Source organism: Ursus americanus, chromosome 3 (genome assembly GCF_024610735.1).
Source record: "Ursus americanus isolate L20-20 chromosome 3, mUrsAme1.1.p, whole genome shotgun sequence".
Classification (NCBI taxonomy): Eukaryota; Metazoa; Chordata; class Mammalia; order Carnivora; family Ursidae; genus Ursus; species Ursus americanus.
The window spans coordinates 79,408,386-79,433,130 of record NC_142129.1 but is presented as its reverse complement, the minus strand read 5'-3'; the positions used below and the strand labels follow the sequence as shown (position 1 = coordinate 79,433,130).

The window sequence follows — 24,745 nt, the reverse complement described above, 5'->3', positions numbered from 1 at the left end:
GTGAATATATGCTTATTTTTATATGTAGTAATTTTATACATGCTTCTATTATGGATTTTATTACGAAATAATCAATCATTAGCTCTACTGTTAAAGAAATTAATCCTTACAGACCAGACTATATACTTTATTTTTATTTTAAGACGTCAAGAATTTTTGTTAAATATATAGTATCACTGTATCTTGACACCTGTTTATAGAGATACCTAGAAATTGACGACATAAGATAACGTGTTTCTCTGTAGAAAAAGAATAGATGAAATATGGTGTTTATATACTATGTCTATGTTAAGGTTATCTGTAAGCAATAAGACTTGTGTTTATTTTTTTCACATCCAAGTTTAGTCATTCTGGGATTCTGTATATACTATTTGCCTATGTAAGACATGAATTGAATTCTATTAATAATAGATTATATGTCGTCTTGAGTTTTGTAGACAGTTTACTGTCATGAATTACTGGTATTGGTAAAAAAAAAGACATCATTAATATGTTCTATATTTCAAATACAGATTATACTTGTTTCATGTATATGTTTCTATCTCTCTCTCTATTTTATATCTACTTATCATGGTCAATATTTGTTGGGAATTTATTATGTGCTAGACTTTGGAATGATCATTTTACATATTTAACCTGTTTTACTTCCCAGGAGGTTTGATTTTTCACCTTTATAGCTCATATTTATTGAATGTTCTTATGCCACTTGGGCACTTCACATTCATTCAGTTTAGTACAAGTCAACTCCTTTCAGAAAAATAGAGCTTAGAGTTTTTTTAGTTAATTTGGTTGAGGTCATTGAGCTCGAAACAGGTAAAACAGATTTTCAAGCACAAATGTGTCTAACATTGAATCTTATACTTTTAATCACTTTATAATTTGTCATTGGGTGAGGAATCCACAGTGGGTTGAGGAGAGTTTCTCCAAGTTATTAATGTTTACAGAGCTCTTAATCCTTTGATGTTAAGTCTTTTTAATCCTCAGAGCAATGTTCCAATTAAAGTATTAGTCCCATTTTAGTGATGAGGAAATTGAGTCCCAAAGAGGTTAAATGAAGTGCTCTAGTTAATAAGTAACTGAGCTGGGTCTTGAACCATGTCTACCCTCCACCATCCACTTTTTCTAAAGAAAGTGGTGGATTAACCGTGAGACAGATTCCCAGACTACCTGATGATGCACAGTGTGCCCCTCCAAACTTCCCCACAGAGAAAAACACAAAGGAAAAACAAATCAGTTAATTATTGAAAATCATTTTCTAGGTCCTTTCTGTTTCCATAGTTTTTGTCCACATTATTTCTGATTTAGACCATAGCAATCATATTAATGCTATCCAGCACATATTTACTGAACTCGTTCTATGTAAACACTGTATATGGTGCCAAAAACCGTGAAATGAATAGATTCAATTTCTCCTTTCAGAGGAAGGAAACCATAATACATGAGGCTGTGTAGATACTATAATAGAGTTATATTTTAAAAAAATGTGCTATAGGAGGAGAGAAGACAGAATAATGCTGACCTGGGTGTAAGGGTTTGAAAGGGGGTGTCATTGGAGCTGGAACTTGAAGAATAAGCTGGATAGTTTGACAGGCAAAAGCATAAGGAAAGAGCTTTCCAACAGAAAAAAAAGAACATGAACAAACTAATGGAGGCATGACAGAGCAGGATTTACTCGGGAAGCAGTGCCTAGAGGGGAGAGTGAATTACTGTGTGATGAAACCAGTGTGGCAATTAGAGTTGGTCTGTCATCATGCCATAATCTTCACATGGGCAGTAGATGGTGGATTTCACTGTACAAATCTCAGAGCCAACTGACCTGGGTTCAAACTCTAGCTTTATCTTTCAGTAGCTGTTTGAACTTGAGACATTTACTTAGCCTCTCTGTGATTCAATCTTTTTACCTGTAAATTGTGATGATAACATTTGTTGTGAGCAATATACGAATAAAGCACTTGGAATCGTGATTGGCACATAATAAATACGCACAGTGTCAGATATTGGATTCTTTCATATGTATTTTTTATTTCAATTGTCAGAAAAAACCTGGTGAAGTGGACAGGGCATTTGTCCTGAACAGAGCTTATTACAGGTCCTGACCATAGCAGACATCTATGAAAGGTTTGGAGAATGAGCCTTCAGTGAAGTTAAATGCTGTGGATTTTTTTTTAATTGCTTAGTTTTTAAACCTGTTTCCTGGTATAATGCTAAACGAAAAATCAAGCTGTTAACATTCTGCAGAATATAATACCATTTTATTTATATCTATAAATTTCAAACAATAAAGTGCTGCAAAAATATACACCCAATTTTTAAGTGATTACATTTGGGTAGTGGAATTTATTTTATTTACTTAATAGTAATATACCACTTACCATGTGCTATGTACTGTTCTAAGCTCTCTTCAAATATTAACTCATTAATCCTCATAACAACCCAATAAGGAAGGTATTATGAGAATGCCCATTATGCAGAGAAGGAAACTGAGGCATGGAGAGGTTAAGTCTCTAGGGTCAAAGAGCTCAGAAGAGATTGCTTTCTGTTGCTTTTTACATGCTTTTCTAGGTCTCCAAAGATTTCTGTACTGAACATGTATTTGTTATGTAATTTTTAACATAGATGTTTTTGAAAATATGTCTTGGAGCACAGATACATAAAGCTTTGAAAATATTGACTCTTCACGGCCCAGACTATGCAATGGGGGAAAAAGTCCCTCTTATTCTTTTCTTCTTGGCCTACACTTCTTTGGTGTGGGCAAAAAATCAAGGTATTTTAATAAATGTATTTCTAAAGAAAATACATTTTCCAGGAATTAGGGATCCTTTGGTCACATAAATAGGGAAACTGATATTCCTCAATTAATAAATAAAGTTTGACATTGTGTGCATGTAATGCACATATGTCTAAATATATGTAATCCTGCTTAATTTTCCAACAATCTCTTACAGTATTTACTTAGTGCATTCATTATGCCCTATCTCCTTGGATATGTTTGACAGCATGTGCTACTGTTTAAGCTCAATTTATTTAGAGTATGAATAAAATAATAACATTTAGAAATAAATGGAGCATGGAGGAATGTGAATACAGAGGGGTAGAGAGGGAAATGGGAGGCAGGTTATAGTCTCTTTAGCCAGGCAGAAAATTAGCTATATTCCCACCATGATAATATATTTTCTTTATAAACATTAGTTTATTATGATATATGATTACTGGGATCAGTTTTTGTTTATATTGAATTATTTTCTTATAAGTGTTATTTTTTCTAACTTTAATTAAAATTTGGTATGTTAAAAAAATCTAAAGAAATGAGACACTTGAGTCCATGCTGTATATTTTCTTTCAATTGCTATAGCAGTATGGATTTTAACTGTCGCTAGTTTATGTTTTGCTTAAGTAGATGACTCATACAATATTTAAAATCAAAATATTTTAATTTAACCAAAATGAACTTCTAAAATATGTGCAATATGAATTTACTACGAATAGTATTAATTTAAAGGCATTAATAAACTCACCATCTACCGTGTCCTACCCCCAACTTCTGACAATCACTTGGAACAGATTCCCATGCTTGCTTTGAATTTTTTCAGATCTTGTTTAACTTTATTAAGTTCCTAGATACAACAGATCTGAGCACAGAGAATAACAACACTACCCAGTATTTCAGATCGGTAAGGGGATCGGAAGAGTAAGGGGAGAGTTACAGCTACAAACAGCGCAATATGAGCCAGAGTGTTTCCAGTGTACACAGTGGGACAGCCAGCCCGGTCCCGGGTGGGCAGACAAGACTTTCCAGAGAAGTGACATCTGCACTGTTACTTGACAGAGTAGGTGGAGGATTCCCAGGTTAAAAAGATGGTAAGTTAATTGAGTGAGAAGGGAGTCACATGTACTTGGTGTCAAAGGCTAAAAGAGGAAAAGGGTATAACTTATTGGAATTTCAGAACCATTGAAATAAAGTAAAGAAAAAGGTTAACATAGACCCAATATAGTTGCCAACAAATCTACTAAACCTTTCCCAAATATCCCAGCTGCAGTGTGTTTTTTTCTCTGTCTTTTGTGTGTATCCTTAGAATTTACCGAATTCTTCCTAGTGAGATGGCGTGTTTTATCAGGTAAGACAGACAGTGGCCTTCCTCCCACTTGCTAGCAGGGCAGCTGTGGTAAGTTCCTCACTCTCTTAGTGACTGGCTTCTTTATCTTAAAAATGCAAATGGTGACAATAATGTCCATCTTGTAGCATTGTTGTGAGGATTAAAAGAAAGACTTAGAACAGTGGCTGGCCCATTCCATTAAATGTTGACTATTATTATTTGATAGTTATTGCACATACGTCTCATCATCTCTACTATCTTGTAGAGAATATTAAATAGAGACTGCATCTTATTCACCTTTGGTTCTTTCACAATAGCTAACTGATTTGTACAAATTAAAATTCCTCTGTTTTTAAATAAAATATTAAGAATTAGATGATAATTCTTCTAACAGAATTAAGAGACACTTATCTAGTTTCATTAAAGGACGTAATAAAAATATGCTGCTTTGTAGAATTTCTAAAGACTATTTTGCCTCTTTTTTCTACCACTGGTCTTTTTCTTGTGGTCTGATTAAAGGACGCTTCTCTGTAAGTACTTCACATGTATGAAATGAACTGGATTTGTCAAACATCCTCTTCTCTTGCATAGACCGAACATGTATTTGGAAGAGTTAGTTTATTTCCCAGGACCCAACAATGTTTGCCATACTAGAACAGAACCCTCCACCAGTTACTTCTGGTATGTATACAGCTGTATAGCAGAATTTAAATGGACTGTATAGCAGAATTTAAAGATGTACATGAATGATATTTACAGCATGATAGAACTATGGGAAAATGTAAGCATGTATTGAAGATTTCATCTAATGACTCTTAATTATAAGAAAGCAAATGACAGAGCATTTCTATTTTGCCAAAGGGAAAAAGACATCAAATTACTTGGCTAAGATTCTTCAGAAAATCAACACCAATCTTTGGAGAGAGAATGCGCAATGGTATCTAAATCCTACATATTCTATCTGTGATGCTTCATATGAATGGGAAATTAAAATCTTTTTGAACAAAGAGGACAACTAAATCCAGTAATTATAGCCACAGGATATTATCGTGGCAAAAAGCAAGACATGGTAGGATACACATCAGTGGGCCAAATCTTTACATTAGAGAATGAAAGAAAACATCTAAATTCATGCACAATTATTGAAATAATAGCTTCATGGGACAAAAAAGACTTCTCCACAACATTATACTTTCTACTATTTGTTCCCTAGAGGACAAGCATAATGCATTCTTTTGAGTATTTCTTACACAATTTCCTGGATTTTTTCCTGTAGACTATGGCCCAGCAGATACAGTGGGGAGCAAATATGCCTTCTGCAAGCTTCTGCCCATTTGAAAATTTCTCTTAAAAGGTGAATTCTAAAACTGAAAATGTGAGACCCAGAACTGAGTGAGCTCTCAACAACACCCTCCAGTGAGACCCAGAGATACTAGATGCCAGAGTCTTCCATGGCCCTGTCTTGCACCAGACCTTTTTAAAATTCATACCTGCACAGTTAAGAGTCAATGAGAATAAAAGTTTAATTTTCACGCTTCCTCCTTCCACAAGGATTAGCCTTTTCCTTGAACCACCATGATGAATCTCTGAAACTCTCACTATCAAAGCTCAGTGCATAGCCTTGTACCCTGAAATTCGTATTTCTTACCTCTACACTTACAATGAGTGCTTAGTCAACATTTTTTACATGAAGTCAAAGCTGTTATTTCTTATGACCTCAGATCTGATTGTGTGTATGTGTGTGTACAAAAATTAGTTTTTCTACCCAGCCACCATATTTCAACTTCATACCTGCATAGGCATATACTTCCATGCTCATTCGATTAATGTTGACTTCCCAGCAAGATAATAAAGTTGAGGAGAGTCAGACTGTCTATTTTGATATACATTATGTCTGTAGCAATAAACACTATGCTAGATACATAGTAGGGACTCAATCTATACTGGTTGAATGAATGAATGAAAAAATGAATATATGCATAAAAAACTTCTCTACCAAATTATTTGTGTAAGAATGGGTAATTCTGATATACGGTTCCATTATGATATTTTTCATGATTTGAGACAGGAAGGTAAAATGATATACATGCTTCATTATAAAATTAAATAAGGTGTACATTAAAGATCAGCTCCATGTATTTGTTTTATAATATTTGATAATAATTTAATGTGTCAGTTTCTGCAAGTTGTTTGCAGAAATCCATATAGATTTCTTTCTTAACTCTTCATATGGAATTCCACCTAAAGATACAGAATTTATACAAATGTTGCACACTGAACATTTATTGATATTCATATCTGCCTTGATTTTTGTTTCCATGGTTATTTTTAACTAACAAAGATACTGGTAATCATTGGTGATTTATGCCTCTGGAATGTGCTGGCTCACCAGTACCCTTTTGCCGAGATCTTTCTTTGGAAAAGCCCACATGGTATCTGGGAGCCTCTCCAGACACTTGCATTATCATTATTTCAGTGGCCTGCTGAGAATTCTGCAGGTTGGATCCACTGGAACAGGGGTTATTACTGAAATCCATCATGAAAAGTGTCAGGACGCAATAATGAAAGCAAGGCAAGAAATTTTTACCCAGTCAGGAATTCCTAAGTTATAGTGTTTGAGAGTTCCAATTTCTTTGCATTTACATTTTTTACCATGTGTCCAGCAGAGGATTTAAAATACCAACACCCTTTGTCTCACTCTTGGCTGCACTCGAGGTACATGGATTCAAAGACTAAATATTTAAGTTTTGGAGTTTTTTTAGGCACTCACTGTGGGATCTTTGCCAGCCATCTTGCACTCTTCGATTTTGATTGTAGATGCTGGCCAGAAAACCTGCTCAGAAAGGAAAATAAAGGTTGCATAATCTCCCTTATACATATGACAGCTCAGTGCTCTTCATTTACTTTATGCTAATGCATTTCTTTAAGGCATTTCTATATTTATATTTCAAGATTCTTTCAGTTTATAAACTCAAATTTATGAAGACTTTATTTTATTCTAATAATTTATTTCTCCCAACAATTTTTCCTTTAACAAAAGTCTTTCAATAATATGTGCCCATTTCTTAATGACATATTATTGAAATAAGGTCATTAATGTGTACAATAAAATGTGCATTTCCCTCCCTTTATACTATGCTTTTCTCAACTGCTTACATCACAATGAATTTGCATTTATATTGCTATTTTGTTTTAATATTGTTTTTGGTAAACCACACAGCCAGGCTGGTAGATTTACTTAAAACAGGCCCCTAGGTACTTCAACAGCTAAAATAACCTGGATTGAATCCAAGAGATTCTCTCTCCGAAATACTCAGCTAGTATTCTAAGTCACTATAGACTTGGGTCAAGTCTGACAGTGATGATTATTTTTTTTTAATTGTCAGCCATTGACCCTTGTTAAAATAATAAATTCAGAAGTCTCCTTGTTGTAATAAACTTATAATTAATTTACTTTTATCTCTTTACTCCACTGAAGATCAATTCATATGCTTCTTATGAAATAGAATGATAAATATAGGTCACACTTGTTCACAGAACAGTGCACTTAATAACTGTTCCTTTTATGCCTTCTTGGATTACATACAGATGACAAGGTAGATCTTCCTTTGGTCTGATCATTTTTTCAGGCTATACTGTATGCTTTTTTTTTGTCTGTCTGTCTCTCTCTCCGTATACACACACACACACACACACACACACACACTCGTATGCAAACACATACATAGGAAGTATTTTCTCATTTAGTTTCAGGTTTTAAAGTGTTAAAATCTATGAAGCTAGACAGTGAGAACGGAATTGATTATATTTTCAGTACATAAAGTAAGTACTAACTTCCAATTATTTATTGACATGTGGCCTGTATTTTCTATAGTTGTAATGGAATACACAATTTTTTATTGTATTTGAAAATTTTAAAGAAAAAGGAAACAAAGTCAACATGGCCCTCACAGAAATGATAAACTTACACTCAAAGGTTCTTGGCTTATATTGTTAATATTCAAGGAAAGAATGTGATCTTTGCTGCCCACATAAATCCGGTCCTGATCTTCATCCATCAATAATATCCTGTAGTCTAAAGGGTGGTGGGACAGGCTGAAGTATTCAGAGGTCTTGGTTTCTCGAAGCTCTGAAATAGTGAACAACACGGTGAAAATAGAGGATCTTGGTTCCATGATTCCATTATTTTAATGAAAACAAAATAATAGAAATATTTACCAAAAAAGTTAAGATATATTTTCCTTCCTACAATAATAAATTAATTTTAAAATAGAATTGTTAGTGGTTATTTTTACTTATTGCCTCTATATTGAAGTAAAACATAAATAAATCAATAACTGCAACGTTGAAGTTTATGATACTATTTTATTGTAAAATTATTCATGTTTTGCCAAAATCTCAACTCACTTTTATCACTGGCTATCATCAGGTCAAAACTAAAATAGATCAACCAAAAAAATATAGTAAATGAGCAGATTGAACAAAAAAAAACAACAAAAGCAATGACAGTGTGATGTCTTCTTAGCTTCTCTTAATGTTTTATGGTTATTATCAATACATTCGTCATTTTAGGATTGGTATTTTCTACTTTAAATATTTACCTTACTTCCTCAACATAATTCTAACTAGTTTGATATTTTTTTCTATAAATTACTTGAAAACAAATCTACTCTTTGCCCATTATAGCTCATTCAGAAGGCAATGTTGTTTAAACGAGTCTGCCTATGTATATATCAAAAAGTAAATCACACTCAGATGACCTGAATGTTTAGATTTTCAGTACTCAGTGATCACTGACTCATGCTCATTTAACTTCTTTTACATTATGTGTAAAATTTGTGCCTATATAGCTAAACTTTGAAGACAATTAATGCACCTGTCATAATTAAAAATCAATAGTCAGTATAGCAGATTCAATTTTCTTTCCAGCCAAACGCTTCTCTGTACAATTTACAATTTCCCTGTTCAAATGGTTCAGTATTGCCTTGTTCTTGGGATTATGATCTTAAGAGAGTGATAAAGTCTACAAAAGAGTTTGCTTTCATTATTTACTATTTCAGTGATGAATTATTTCTAAATTTTAGACATTGAATAACAAATACACTTCTAGAAATTCTTGTAGGCTGTGGTGTGACTTAAACCAAATTTGAAATGACAAGAATTCTTATAGAAAGCCATGAACTATATTCTATGAACTCTTGGGCCATATACCATATGCAAAGATAGAGAAGCCACAAATTTAATCTATTTCCTGGGCATATCAATTCAGAATGTTTGCCATTATATTCTTCAAGCAGTTCTACATCTAGCCAAGAATCCGAAAATATTACATAGGAGTAGCATAGTGATTATGAAGCCAGACTGTGGTACCAAACTTTCTGTGACATTGAACAAGTTACTTAACCTCTTTGGGCTTTAATTTTCTCATTTGCAAAAAGCAACAATATCACCTCTACTAAGAGTCTCCATGGAAATCAATTGAATTAATACATGTAAATATTAGAAATGAATGACAGGGAAAGTATTCAATAAGTTCTAATAATTATTAGTTAGTCTTAGTATAGTATTATCAAATTTGAGTTACTATCAAAAAGACATATGGAATTAGATAAGTGGGTACATATTTTTCTTTTTTTCCCTTTTTCTTTTAATTTAAGGAACTAGATTCCTAAAATTACTAACACATGATCATAAAACATAGTCTCTGATATTTTGCCCATACAATGACAGTAAAGTGTAGGATTTTTTTATGTGGAAGTTATAAAAATACCTTAGAAGAGTCTTGAGAAGTAAATCACGAGAGAAGACAAGAACAAAAGACATCGAAAGATGATGTAAACAAGAGGCTAGATGACAGATCTGGAAATCCGAGATTTGTCATGCAGAGCGCTATGTGGTGTGCTAACCTAGTTCTAAGTTACTGAGCCCCAGGAGGCATCACAGACAGACAAGTGAGCAGTTGGCAGCAGCGGTGCCACTGGTCCAGAAACTGGAACTGCTTCTTTCTTGAGGAGAGCAAGACAGAGGAGAGGGATGTCATTCAGGAAAAAAGTCAGCCCCTGCCAGACCAGAGGTTATTGCTGAAGTAGGGGGGAAAAAAATTCAAGAGCTCAGAACATGAGAGAGAATATAGAATCCAACAAATGTCCCCCAAAGGTTGCAAAGACAAAGGCTGCCTTGATTTTGCCTAAAATTTATATAAAGCTTGCTTTTCATCACATGGAAGAGACTCCTGGTTGGATAATTTTTCTATAAAAACATCAGGAGAAAGGGACAGCTTGGGGTGAAGAATAGATGTTCAACACATACCTCTTCAATAAATAACTCAAAACACATGGACTAGAGATATAAAATGTGGCTGAGTTCACGGCCTCTGGGGCCCAACCACTGGAGTCTGAATCCGAGCTCTGCCACTTCATTTCTATATATTCTTGGCAGGTGCCTTTATCCCTCTGCACTCTAGTGTTCTCATGTGGAAGGTCAGAATAATAATAATAGTGCCTACCTCAAAGGGGTGTTGTGATGTTTAAACTGTTGATATACATCAAGTGCTTAAAAGAGTGCCTGTCCCATAGTGACATGGGTTACATTATTATGACTTGGGAAAAGACATCAAGCTTCAGCCAGCAAGGTAAGAACAATTCCTTACACATGGAGAAAACATGGAGGACCAGATTGCCTGATTTTTATTTATTAATATATTTAATACTTCATTTTCTCACATGTAGAATGTACTCAAATTATTTGAACAGGAAGTAAAATAGTAAAATAAATCATTTTAAAGGAAAATAATTTGTTTGAGTGGCAGGATAATTTTAAAGTACGTGAGACTGGAAAACTAAGAGATGATGATATTCCAGATATGATGCTGATAAAGACGCTGACATGCTAAAAGTGGAAAGAAGAGTTGATGTGCAGAATTTAAAAGAAAGGATTTGGAATTGGTTTTACATGAAGCTGGTCTGGGGGTAAGAGGAAGCTGTAAGCTAAGAACAGGGGAAATGTACACGCCTTTACTAGTTTGGGGGGATTTGAAAGGGAAATTTCTTTGGTAGAGAGATTGCTTGAGTGTTGACAGATTAAATTCAAATCAAAGCAGGTATGTCCCACAAACACGTAAAATTAGAATAGCAATTTGTCATTAGAAATATCAAATCTGCAGGTAGAGTTTTTCCAATTCTTCTCAGGGGTTAGGTGAGTCTCTGAGAGTCGACAGCTCTGAGGAAGCCCTGAGAAGAAGCTCTGAGGGGAGTAAATCTAAAGTGAAAAGCAAAACATAGAGATGCATTGATTGTTTCATTCAAAAAGAGCAACTCTGTAATTGAAACTGAAAGTGAATCATGATGTATAGGCAACAATGTGCTATTGGGGTGGGGACTATACAATCCGAGTCAGACAGTTCTGAATTGAAATCCTAGCTTCATCACTTACTGAGTATATTATTTTAAGAAAGCTACCACACTTAGCACAGATTTCCTTATAAATCGGTTATATTAACACACAGCTCAAAAGATGTTGCACCAGCACACAGTAGAGAATCAGGGTATGCTCCTTTGAGCAGGAGACACTGTTGACCTTCCATCTAACGGGGAGAATTTTCCTTGTCTTCCCTGTAGGCAGAGCTGTTCTATACCTACCATAGTCGTCCCACCCGCCCCTAGCCAGTGAGTCGTTTAAATGTGACATGTGATGAGTTCTGGTCAATGAGATTTAAAGGGAAGCCTGCTGCAGGGGTTCTAGAAGAGGTTTCTTCCGTCTTCAAGACTGACACAAGAAGAGAGGTGCGTTTTCTGCCTCTGGACATTTGGGATATGATATGTGCCACAGTTGCAGCTTACCAAGCAGATTGCTAGCTGAGAATGGCAAGCAAAAATTTAGAAAAAAACCTGGCTGAAGAAATTATTTAATCTCCGAACTCACCCTGGAACTGCCCTATCACTGACTTCTGTTATAGAAGTGGAAAAAAAAAAATCCACGTATTTTTCTTTTAGACACATTGAGGTTTGCATTTCCTGTTGTTGAAACCCTTCCTACGGGTGCCTGGATGGCTCAGTTGGTTAAGCACCTGTCTTCAGCTCAGGTCATGATCCCAGGGTCCTGGGATCCAGCCCCATGTCTGGCTTTCTGCTCAGTGGGGAGCCTGCTTCTCCCTCTCCTTGTGCGCTCTCTCTCTCAAATAAATAAATAAAATCTTTAAAAAAAAAAAAAAAGAAAAGAAAAGAAAAGAAGAAAAGAAAAGAAAAGAAAAGAAAGAGAAACCCTTCCTAACCGCCACATCTTCCAAATATTCACAGCCCCTACCTGCCACCTTTTCATTCTTTCTATCATGGTTTGTTTCGTTCCAGTATTTTTTCAAATTTTCTTTTTTCTTTTTCCCTTCTCTTCCTAATCTATACTGAAATAAAAACAAGAGTGTGATCTTAGCCAGGGAAATAACCTCAACCAAATTTTAGTTGCAAGTAATAAACAATGGCGGTTTTCCTCTTTATCTGCTTCATTAGAAAATAATCAATTTCTTACATTAATTCAAATACCAGAGGGAGGAATAACCGCATTAACTGAAGACCTTTCTGGTCCAAGGATTTTATCTATTTTTCTGAGCCATAAAGCTATCTTCAAATTTAATTACCTGCTGCCCAATGACAGTTGACAGCTGTTAACCAAAGAAGATTTACTTAGGAACTGCCCTGTTAGAAACCTAGAAGCCAAGGTTATTTTGTTTAAATGTTATTTAAATTGCTGTTAGTTAGCCATAATTGAACTCTGGAGCTTGGGAAAAAAACAAAACAAAACAAATTTTTTTTCAGAATAAAGGGATGAGTTCAAAGCATTGAGGATTTTTATCTATAAAAAGAATGACTGAAGAATCCATCATTTTGGTTTAATGCAGATCCAACATAAGCCAAATGAATGATTCAATGATTTGGTTACAGTGAGAGAAAATGACTGATTTAATGATTTGGCTAGTAAGAGAAAGAAATCACTATTACTGGTCTTTCATCTAAACAAGTCAAAGAAAGCACCGTCCTCTTCTTTAAATGCTAACAATGATGTCATCATTTTTATAAGTGTCAGAGGTACAGCTAGTTGTGTTGTTTCTCAGAACATTGAGAAGGAACCTTGGCTCAGAGTACGTAGTATTAGAAAATGCAGTGCCCCACAAAGGGCAGTGTAGGTCTCTAAGTCCCTGGGAAAATCTCCTGGGAAACAGTATTAAAAAAAAATGCATGCTTCCATCCTGAAATCCGCATTATTGTAGAGTTCTATGATGGAAAATTACTGTAATGCCTTCCATGCCAATGCTCCCTGAGGGAAAATTCGCAGCACAATATGCTTACCTGAAATTCATGCATTGACATGGATTTTCCTTTGTAATAGAAATTACAGTGAGCCTTGAGAATTTAACCAAGGTTGGGAGAATAATACATTCCCCCAAAATGTAAACCCTAGCAATATAAGCTTCTGGGTTCACTTGACTATAGCCAATATACTGCTGTAGCAATTACAACATAATTTAATATACAGTAATATATTCTGCCTATAAATAACACTCTATCTCTAACCACATAAGAACTAACTTTTGTTCTCTGTTGAACTAGTCAGAGAACTTAACATTTCTGTGGTGACTAAGTCAATAAAAACTCATTCATGTGTTCAGAAATGTGATCGTGGTGGAGGAGGATGGAGAGTCTTTCTCTTTCACGAACAATATGTATCTGTTAAACTATTAAGTAGGGGAATTCATTCACTCAGAATACTACATTATCTTTGGCTTTTTATAAATGACAAGTAGAAGATTACTTGAGTGAAAATCAATTCCCAGGGTCTCTCTATTAGAAGCATACACTATGGTTACTTATTAATTACATTTAAAGTTCATGATGTGTTACTAATTTACGTATTCGATACATACATATTGAGCCCTTATCACAGTCAACTAGACACTGCTCAAATACAAGGACACAAATACGAAGATCCCAGGCCCTCACAATTCCAAATCTTATCTTACATTCTGTTATTCTGTTTGGCTAGCGTGACCTTCTCAACATAAACCTTAGCTCTCCCCCAGGCAGAACGCGCATCTACAGATTTCAAAGTAAATCCTTAGGATATCTTTTACTTCAGAGATACTGCTACTGACAGGATAATTTCCTCTCCAGAATGTCTTATCTCAGAAGAATTTTAAGTAGAGTGGGCTTAAATGACCCATCCTCTCCCTGAGGCTCACTATTTTGAAACTGGGTTAGAAACTGAACTTCACCTGTCCTTTTAGGACAAACAGGCAGATAAGACAAGAGCAGTCAAATGTCACCAGAATGAAAAGATAGCTCCTAATTCCTACAGCAAAAAGAGGTTCAAAGGCATATCGTTAAAACCACATTTGCTTAAAAATAATAGCTGCAAATAGTCAACACGTGTGGGTTTCCCAGTAGGAGTAATGGTCCTAGTTTCATTTAATTGGCATTCAAAGCCTTTGTGTTAGGCCTTAATATTATTCCTGTTCCACCCGTAATGAAACTAAAATTCAGAGAATTTGAGCAATCTAACTGAGGTCACACACTAATGAGTAGAAGAGGCTAGAACCAGGATTCAAGGCAAGGTGAGTTTCTTAATCCATGAATTCAATTGAATGCCCTCGTGTTTTTTGAATCAGACAGACTTTAACACTATTTGTTGGGCTTCTAGCGTGTTCGCTCTGAACACGTGCACATGTGCAGTTGCACCTGTGCAATATCAAATGTAGTCTAAGCAATGACTCTGCCCCTCAAATTGTCTTTGCTAGTTTGAGGAGTGTGGCAGGGGGTGAGCGGGAAGGGTGCAAACAACTTGAGAATGATCAGGGATGCTGTGGAAGCAAAATGCCAAATGGATAAGAGAAGGTATAAGGGAAACACTTCTATTCAGTGAGCCTGGCCTGGGAAGGGCAACAGTGAACACAAACTACTTCCCAGGAGTTGTCAGAAGGAAAATTAGCCAATATACAGAAGCCTTTAAGGACGGTTCTCTTTCTAGTTTGCCCCAGATGGCCCAGCTTTATGGCTGTTTTCCCAACCAAATTATCGATAGTGCCTCTTCTGCGCTCTGAAAGGATTCATGGTTTGGATGTTTAAAGTTATATGGTCACTTCACTTTTAAGCCCCCTTTTCTTGTTTGGCATGACTTTCCATTACTTTTAGAACAACAGCTAATATTTTTTGTGTCCTTACTATGATCTGGTTCAAGATCACCTCACTAAAAATCTCAGTCATCGCTTTTTGCCTATTTTCTTTGTGTTCTCACCCTTCTGACCTTCTTTTCACATTTTCAAACATGCCTTCCTCCTTTCTGCCTCAGGGCCTTTGTACATGTTCATCCTCCTGCTGACAAGATTCCTCCTGCCGTTTTCTAACCCCCACTCATAACTCAGCAGTAGTTTCGGTGTAACTTAAATTGGATGGTTTATAAAGGCTTCCTTGATCCTCTAGATGAGGTCATGTCTCAGGTCTGTTGATATTTGCTCAATTTCCCTTTGTGGTTTTCTCTTAAAGTCTGCCTGGAAGCACACTTGAAATGTTCCAAAATACCATGGAGTGGAGGGTGGGGGACTACACTCTGACTTGCTAAGACCCTCTCTGTCAGCTGTGTAATTTTATAGCTGAAATTGCCTCTGAACACAAGATAAAGTTCTTTGTCCATTCACATTCTACCCTATTTCTTGCTATATTGAGTCTTAGGATCTTTTAATCTTAATGAATTAAAAATTACGAGAATGAGGAGTGCCTAGGTGGCTCAGTTGGTTAAGTGTCTGACTCTTGATTTAAGCTCAGGTCATGATCTCAGGGTTGTGAGATCAAGCCCTGTATCAAGCTCCAAGGTGGGCGTGAAGTATGCTTGAGATTCTCTCTTGCTCTCTCCCTCTGCCCTTCCACCCTCCCCTCCCCCACTTGCATACACTCTCTCTCCCCCCCAAAAAAGATTCTCTCTCCCTCTCCCTCTGCTTCAAAAAAAAAATTATGAGCATAAGTCAATAAAATGAAAAAAAAATGCTATCAAATTTCAAAACTTTGGGCTTACATGATTATAATTTATTCCTATTAAAGGTAAGGTGTATTGGGGGGGGAAGAGGGGAGGATCATTTTTGGAATTAGCCACCCAGAGCTGAAGTTCTAGCCTCACCATTTGTTGATACAGGGCTTGATTTGCCCCCTTTCCCCCAACCACTCCCTTCTACCCATTCCAACCTTGGGTCTTATATCTACAAAATAAAAGGAAGAATGAGGTTATTTATAAATGAGAATGATCTCCAATGTTCCCTGCAGCAATAACAATGTCCATGAAAATAATTCCTTTTTCACTGTTTACAAGTAATATCTAGTGTTGTAGAATATCTGTAAAGCTAATGTAATCTTTCCCATTACCGTGAATCTTACAGGAAAAAAGGATATGTTAAAAAACCTATCTTAGAAATATGACCACAGAAATATAACTGTATCTTTTCTGGAAAAATGAAGCTAAACCAAACCCAAGGTGTTCCTCTCCCCTACCTAAAGCATATTTGATTTGTGTTGTGTAGTTCAATCAACTGCAGAATTACAAACCCTGACCTCCCTCCTCTAAGGTCACTTGGGAGACATGAAAGCACACTTCAAGGAAGTTAGGTGTCAATCTCTGGCTCCTTGTATGGGAAGTGGTGGCTAGATCCTATCTCAGGGTGTGAAGAATGTACAACTGGGAAATAACTAAGATGTCTTGAGACTCACTGAACTGGAAGGAAGTAACTTCTGGAAAGTAGAAGCAAATCTGAATTCACTGTTAAGCTATAGAGGGCAGCATTGATGAGCTGAGCCATCATTATCATGGGTGTTCCTAATGTCAGGAAGGCCACAGTTTCAGTGTGTCCACTTAAGATGTAAACAAGGGAGATAAACTTGTGGAGGGGGAAACACTTCATCTGACACCTCCTTTCTAGAACTCTTGACACATCAGGAAAAGCTGCTTTGAGGCAAGGTATTCAAAAGCATCAGTCCAAGGTAGTTAGCAAAACAAAAGCAGAAATGTAGCAACAGAAAGCCAAAAACAAAACAAAAACAACTAAGGGGGATATAATAACAATTGGAGAATGGTGTCAATTAGTATGTCTCTACCAAATATTATGCTTTCATTACAATTATTTATGTAGAGATTTGAAGATGTGGAAAACATTTTTCATGCTATTAAGTTTTAAAAGCAGGCTATATTCAATATGAAAACAACTGTTAAAAATTATTCACAGAAAATAAGAGTAAGAGGAACTATTTAAAAATAGCGCTAAAAGTCTTTCGATGGTGAGACATGGAAATTTAAAGACAAGAAGACAATCCCTCGAACCAACGTGTGTACAATGGGCAGAGCTGACAAGGTATATAATACCAGCGAAATCCCAGAGCACACAGAATACAACAGACCCCACTCCTCCACGATAATCCCCAAAGTGACCGCACTGGATCCATCATATGGAAACATTCTTACAGTAGCATTTAACACTTGTCTATCACAAAATTTGAACTTGTTATTGGTTTTCCATACTTTGAAACAAAACTTCCTTGGGATATCTTGTAGCCTTCCAGTAGGAACTTCCCGGCAGCACCCTTGTTTGTAGCAAGAGTAGTGGGAGAGTTCATGTGCTGGGTGAGGTCTCTTGTCACTTCTCACCCCCATAAAGAACTGTAACCTTCATGCCACAATTCTCTATGACACAATGCTTACCTTTTATATCATATAGTAGGTTCTACACAAAATTAAAATATTCTTTGTGGTGTATATTTATCCAGTCATCCAGTATGTAGTATATTAGCCAGGGCTAGGTCAAAAGATAAACATTCTTGGTCACTCTCCTCAAACTGGATAGTGCAGAATGGAGGGACACAAACAATTACAGTACAAGACGACGACTCAGGGGGATCCTGGGTGGCTCAGTCAGTTAAGCGTGGGTCTCTTGGTTTTGGCTCAGGTCATGATCTCAGGGTCATAAGATTGAACCTCTCACTGGACTCCATGCTCAGCGTGAAGTCTACTTGAGATTCTCTCTCTCCCTCTCCCTGCCCCTCCTGCTTGTGCTCTCTCTCTCTAAAATAAATAAAGAAATCTTAATAATAATAATAATAATAAAAAAGATGACTTGGGAAATTAAGGGAGAACTGAAGGAAGGTTAACCTTCCAGGAAATAATAAGGAAATCTTAAACAGAAGGGAATGCTTGACCTGAGGTCTTCATTCAATAAATATTAGTTGAGCCACTTTATCTATTAAACTAATAATCTCAGTGATAAATGCCAACACTAACCAAACACCAACAAAGAATGGTAAAAGACAGAATAAGTGTTTAAGGCAAGGGCAGCTGCTTTACGTCAGGAGTCAGAAAAAGCCTCTGCAGGCAAGTGTCACATAAGCCGTGACCTGAGGAATAAGTATGGGTTAATAAAGAAACCTTTTCCAGGGAGTGGAAAGAACTTAAATAGAAATTCTGAGATGGGAGATTCAAGGATAATGAGAAGTTTTTGCAGCTGATAAAGAGGAGGATTTGGGCAGGCTTTGTCAAGCAGAAGTAAGGAGTCAACCAACATGCAAAAAAGCAAACTTCTTGGATGTCACACAAGCAACAGGCAATGATGCAAACTCCTCGTGTATCAAACCAAAGCGATTGATTTTTCCAAAGTTGCTGAAGGTGCCAGTGGAAAAAAAATCTGAGAAAGTGCAGGACATGATCATTTACAAGTTTGTTAGATAAATCCTGCTACTAAAGAGTTCTCAAGAGCAAGATTATTTTATGATACACTATTGAGTGAGTAAAGTAGAATAAAAATATTTGTGTAAACAAACTATAAGATGTCTGCATAGAAATACACACACACAGACAAAAGTGTTGGAAAGTATTCAGCTTGTTAACATTCTTCTTCATGATGTGCTCAGTTAAAAATAAGAGTCCGATAGTACCGATGGCTCAATTTAACCTTGTGTCAGTTTAAAGAATTATAATTACTCTTTAATCAAGAGTCAGGCAGTGCAAACTTTCTCTCCAGAGCTTTATGATTTAAATATATTCTCGTACAGGAGTCTGGATGCACTGGAGCTAAGTAAATGCTGAACTACACAAAGAAAGGAATACCAGTTATCACTAACTGGAAAACTGCTGTATATTGCCAAAATTTTTTGATCTCTAGATTCTTTCAGGATGGACCACCCACAACTTTTAGTAAGACAGACTTAGACAGACTATTTGGATTTTAATAACCCAGCACCCCCACCAACCCAAATTCTTGAACTCTGCTTTCACTTGATGCATTCTTAAACCCATTTTCATTTGCACACAGAAAAATATCATAAACTGTATACAATAAACTCTCAAATCTAAAGAATGGGGCTTCATGAACAAAGAAATACAGAGATGTTTTCCGAAAGAGACAGCTATTTTATCTAAACATTATTTAATTCAGTGTGACTCATTGTTTAGCCAAGTTACTGCATTTGGCTTCAAAACAAAGAAACAAGTTGGAGAAATGTAGAGGACAGTAGAGACATGTTCATTTCACTTTAAACACACTCGCCAGTCATTCAGTGCAGAAGCCTCCTTTTCTCCTTTCTTCTTGTATCTCTCTCCCCTGACATTGTCTAAAATACAAGGTCAGTGACTCAGTGCTCAGCTGCTGGAGAAGAGATTTAAAGGGAGTCCTTGGGAGTGTGCCTCTACATAGTAATAGAGCTCCCCTTTGATTCTTTTCAAGAGAAACACAAAGGATCCGACCACATTTCCTGCAGCTTTGAAAAGCCTAAGACTCATCATGTATACAATGGCTTGCATATACAATGTATACACAACACATTTCTTTTTTCTTCATCCTAGACCTGGAAACCATTTGCTTCCAAATTTCACATGATGGTATTTTGAGATGGAGTGGGTGCGGTATCATTCAGTCTTTCAAAAGAGGAGATCACTGTTGCACTTTTCTGCTTTTGCTCTGGAAACAAAATATTTATCATTCCTGGAGGCACTTCAAGGAGAATAGCAGAATATGGACTCAAAGTGTATGTATTTTCCAAAAAGCTATTGCCTCCACGAGGTAAGCATTAGCCAAGACTGTCTCTTTAATTTTCAGGGTACAAGTAAAATCTTTTTGTGGAAATAAGGCACACTTAAAAGAGGAACTGACAAGCTATGGGAAACCAAAAGTTTGACCTGAGTATTAACAGCTCACAGTCATCTTTTTAGCGTGGAGGGAAGTTTCATTCCACTGATTTATAGCCAGTTTTTCTCCTGAATTTCAAAAAGCAAAACATATTTTACTAGACAAAACGACAGGTGCAGATAGTTGGGATGGTGTTATTTGAGGGATTTCACATTACACAGTTCCAGTGACTTAGCAAGATTAAGTCAAACCAGCCACTTTATGCCCTAAAACCAGAAGAGTGGATAAACAGGTTTCTAGTTAGGCATTTGCCTTTGGTTTTTCTTCATCAAAGAGACATACAAGTTGTATCTCCATAATTTTAAAGCTTTGCAAGTTTTATTACTCAGAAATAATGAATTTAAGAATAACCAAGACTGTCTTTTAATATCCAAGTGGAAAATTAATTCGTAAAGTTAGTACAATTCAAGTCCAAAAATCATATTAACACAGATAATTTAAATGAAACTCTTTTTTGTTGTTGTTGTTTGGTTGGTTTTTTAACCTAATGCATTTCTGGAATAAAGTCTGATGTTTGAAGACAGAGAGATCTATGCTCAAATCTTGGCACTGCATCTGACTAGCTTTGGGGATTTAGGCAAGTTACTTAAATTATTGGTGCCTAAGTACTCCCACCTGAATGACGGAAGTAATACCTATCTCACGGGACGATTATGCTAATAGAAAGAGAAAATGTGTGAAGCACCTCAAACATGGTAGCTCTCACTATGGTCTCCATGCCAAGATGAAAGTTTCAGTTTTAAGCAGGGTATTTGTACACTGTCTTAGCTTTAGGCCATTACTCTGCAATTGTTTTCTGAGATAGTCCTGCTAAACAAAGTCTATGAATTAATGTCTAATTTATATTGAAGTATAATTTGTGTACCAATTAAAAAGTTAGTATATTCCCAAGTTATAGAAAAAATAATTCTCAAATTCCATCACAAAAGCAAATGATTTTTTAAAAATACAACTTTTCTTCATCTTTTCCCAGTCTGTTTCTCTTGTTACCACTCATGCTTCTTTTCACCTATTGAGAACATATGAAGTAACTATCAATTTACTAAAAAAGTTTAAACAGCAATCTTACTAACTAGGTCCTACTGTTTTCTGCATTAATATATGAAAAAAATTGTGGATGAATCTTGGGTAACTTTCCCTTGTTTTGGATGTAAGTCTGTGTGACCCACAGTCCATGGTCCCTAGTCCTTCATGGAGGATAGGAACACACTCAGCTGGAGGACTTGGTCTCCTTCACTTTTCTCCGGGTATAAGCAGTGGTTTCCAAATTTTAATATATGGAGAAGACATGTGTAAATTGCTTATTAAAAATAAAAATTCATAGGAATAAAAATAGTTCCTTCCAGAAATACTTACTCAGAGAGTCTTCTCAGGTCTGTCTGTTGAACACATCAAACTTCTCATAGTACCAGGGCGACTACCAAGGAGAGTAACCAAGATCTTCCCAAGGTTGCCTCCTTCTTACAAATCAGATTTTAACCAGCACCTAATCTGAGGGATATCCGTGCTTGCTTTACCTAAAGAATGCCCTCCCAGAGGTGCCTGGGGGGCTCAGTTGGTTAAGTGTCTGACTTTGGCTCGGGTCATGGTCTCAGGTTCATGGGATTGAGCCCCCGCATTGGGCTGGCCACTCAGCAGGGAGTTTGCCTGTCCCTCTCCTCCTGCCCCTCCCCCTGCTCATGCTCTCTCTCTCTCTCTCTCTCTCTCAAATAAATAAATAAATAAATCTTACCAAAAAAATGCCCTTCCATATTATTTTCTGTGTTGTAGACCTATTATTTTCAAGTGCTTAAAATTTTTTCTGGCCTTAAGTCTCAAATTTATTTTAAATATTATGCTGTTTGGGATAGAACTGATATCAATATGTAACTAGAATGGTTTTTGGAGTCTACGCGTTTATATGTGAATTTTTAACAATGACTTTTTAAAACATCATCTCACAAAGAACTCAAGATCTTCCAAAAGATGAAATTGTTTTTCTTCACAAAAACTTGGGTGAAGATTAGAGATAATTTATACTTTGGCCCAATTTTCCTCTTTCCACAAAGAATTTGGAGAGTCTCAAAAATGCATGAGATGGAAACAGCTATAACATCTGTGCAGAAAGGCTTTCTCACCAAGTTTTGGTACAGAAGATCCCTAGCTGATAAATAAATAAGATCCATAAATTCATGAGCGAGCTAATTATTTGAGATTTAAAACTATCTTTTCCTTTAAAAGCAACCATTTTAATAGGTGGGGCTGAAGTCCACAGTTCTCCTTTGCAAAAAAGCCTGTCTGACTAATTATCATGTTAATATTATTAATGATGATATTGAAGCAGATGTATGTACGATATTATTCTTTAAGATTCTATATAAATGATCATTTATCTTTATTACAGTCCTACAAGGTCTGTAGTGGTCCGGTGTATGGTCAGGGTGTCAGGGAAAATACCCTCCTTGCCACATCTTGTGTTATCTCGCAAAATTACTTAATTCTTTGGAGCCTAAGTTTACTTATCTGTAAAATGGGGATGATGAAATCATATATCTAATGGGTTTGTTAGGATAAATAATAAAGTAGTTAGAACAGTTACAGGCACATTATATTGCTCATAATATAATAGCTCCTCTCATTTTCTCTTTTTTTTAATTTTTTTAATTTTTTTTAAAGATTTTATTTATTTATTCGACAGAGATAGAGATAGCCAGCAAGAGAGGGAACACAGGCAGGGGGAGTGGGAGAGGAAGCAGGCTCATAGCGGAGGAGCCTGACATGGGGCTCGATCCCACAACGCCGGGATCACGCCCTGAGCCGAAGGCAGACGCTTAACCGCTGTGCCACCCAGGCACCCCTGCTATCATTTTCTTATTTTCAGGGAATAATAGCAATATCTTCCAGGAAGGTCAAACATCTTTCTCCAGGTGACACAATGAAAAATGACTGATGGGAGAAAACTGAAACTAAGCCACTGTCCTTCCAACTCACCATACCATCTTTCTACATTGTCAGGCCACCACCCTTTGAACTCTACCTGACTGCCAATGGACCAGGTCTTTTTAAGGAAATGCATGCAAAGTTTTATTTGAGCACATCACTGCAATAATTTTCAAGATACATATTTAATATAGCCACCATGAAAATACCACACTAAATCTCCATATTTGTTTTGTAAAAACATCTTTCTCTTTGTCAAAGAATTTCATTCCCTACATGCTTAAGGAGCAGAACTCACCAAATGAAATCAGAAACTCAACGACAGATCAGTGAGAAATTTTACTTGTTGAGGGACGCCTGAGTGGCTCGGTCGGTTCAGCGGTTGCCTTCGGCTCAAGTCATGATCCCAGAGTCCTGGGATTGAGCCCTGCCATCAGGCTCCCTGCTAAGCGGGGAGCCCGCTTCTCCCTCTTCCTCTGCCTCTCCCCCTGCTTGTGCTCTCTTTTTCTCAAATAAATAAATAAAATCTTAAAAAAAAAAAAGAAATTGTTCTTCTTGAATCTCCAGTAGGAGCAACCGAACCCTACCTGTCCAACCTCTCCCACTTCGTTGTTTATAAAGCACAGATGTACTACTCAACATTTTACTACCAGTCCATGAGACGTTTCTGCATCATAACTTCCCTCACATAAACTGAAAACTACTGTGAGGCAAAAACTGTCAGGAAGTTTGAAAATGGGGAACAAAAAGTAATCATCCCTGTAGGGTACTAAAAATTGGACAACATCCTTTATGGCATCTTTAACTTTTTTAAAACATATGGTTCCTGAGTCTTCTTAGTTGGACATCACTAAACCAACTGCTGTTGCAAATACCATAAAAATTAAAAAATAAATCATATATCCTAGTAACCTACAGTCTTCAAGAGGAGATATAGCATGTTCATAGTAATATAAGGCAGTGGAAAATAAATGTCTTTAAAGACAGGCATAGAATGACACAGGAATCTATCATCCAACCTATAAACCAGGATATCATTCTCAATTCCTCCTCACAGTCAATCAATCAGTTGCCGAGTGTTACTGATTTACCTCTAAAATGTCTAAAATGTCTCTCGAATCTGTCTTTTCCTTTCCATCCCAATTATCACTCTTTAATTCAACACACTTGTCATGTCATCTCTGACTGGATAATTCCATGAAATAAAGAATTTCTCTTCCTGTCATTAGTCTTATTCCTTGTTCAAATATTTACTGAACGTTGGGAAAACATGGGCAATATGAGGCATTCTGTGTTCTGGGTACTAGGGATACAAAGACTGTGGCCCTAACCTACAAATCAAGTGGAATTCTCACATCAGCTTCATGTTTCTACCATGAGTTAACTACCATCCAAAAGCTAAGCATGACCACATCTTTTACACACACAGCACTCCCGTCCCTCTTTAAGTCTATTCAGTGACTTCTTATTTCCTAAGCTGATTGTTCTGAGCTTGTTAGAAGCAGTGGGGCACTTTTAAGAATCTAGTGCA

At 36.4% G+C, this 24,745-nt stretch overlaps 1 protein-coding gene across 1 annotated transcript in view; it reads right to left on the bottom strand.

Moving 5' to 3' along the window:
• The window catches only part of SEMA3C (semaphorin 3C), a 169,375-nt gene that overhangs the window by 77,828 nt on the left and 66,802 nt on the right, over window positions 1–24,745 (bottom strand). The window contains exons 3-4 of the mRNA XM_045793378.2: window positions 8,063–8,223; window positions 6,865–6,927 (exon numbers count right to left, since the gene is read on the bottom strand). Coding sequence (XP_045649334.1) covers window positions 6,865–6,927; window positions 8,063–8,223 — 224 coding nt within the window. The remainder of the gene's footprint in view (window positions 1–6,864; window positions 6,928–8,062; window positions 8,224–24,745) is intronic.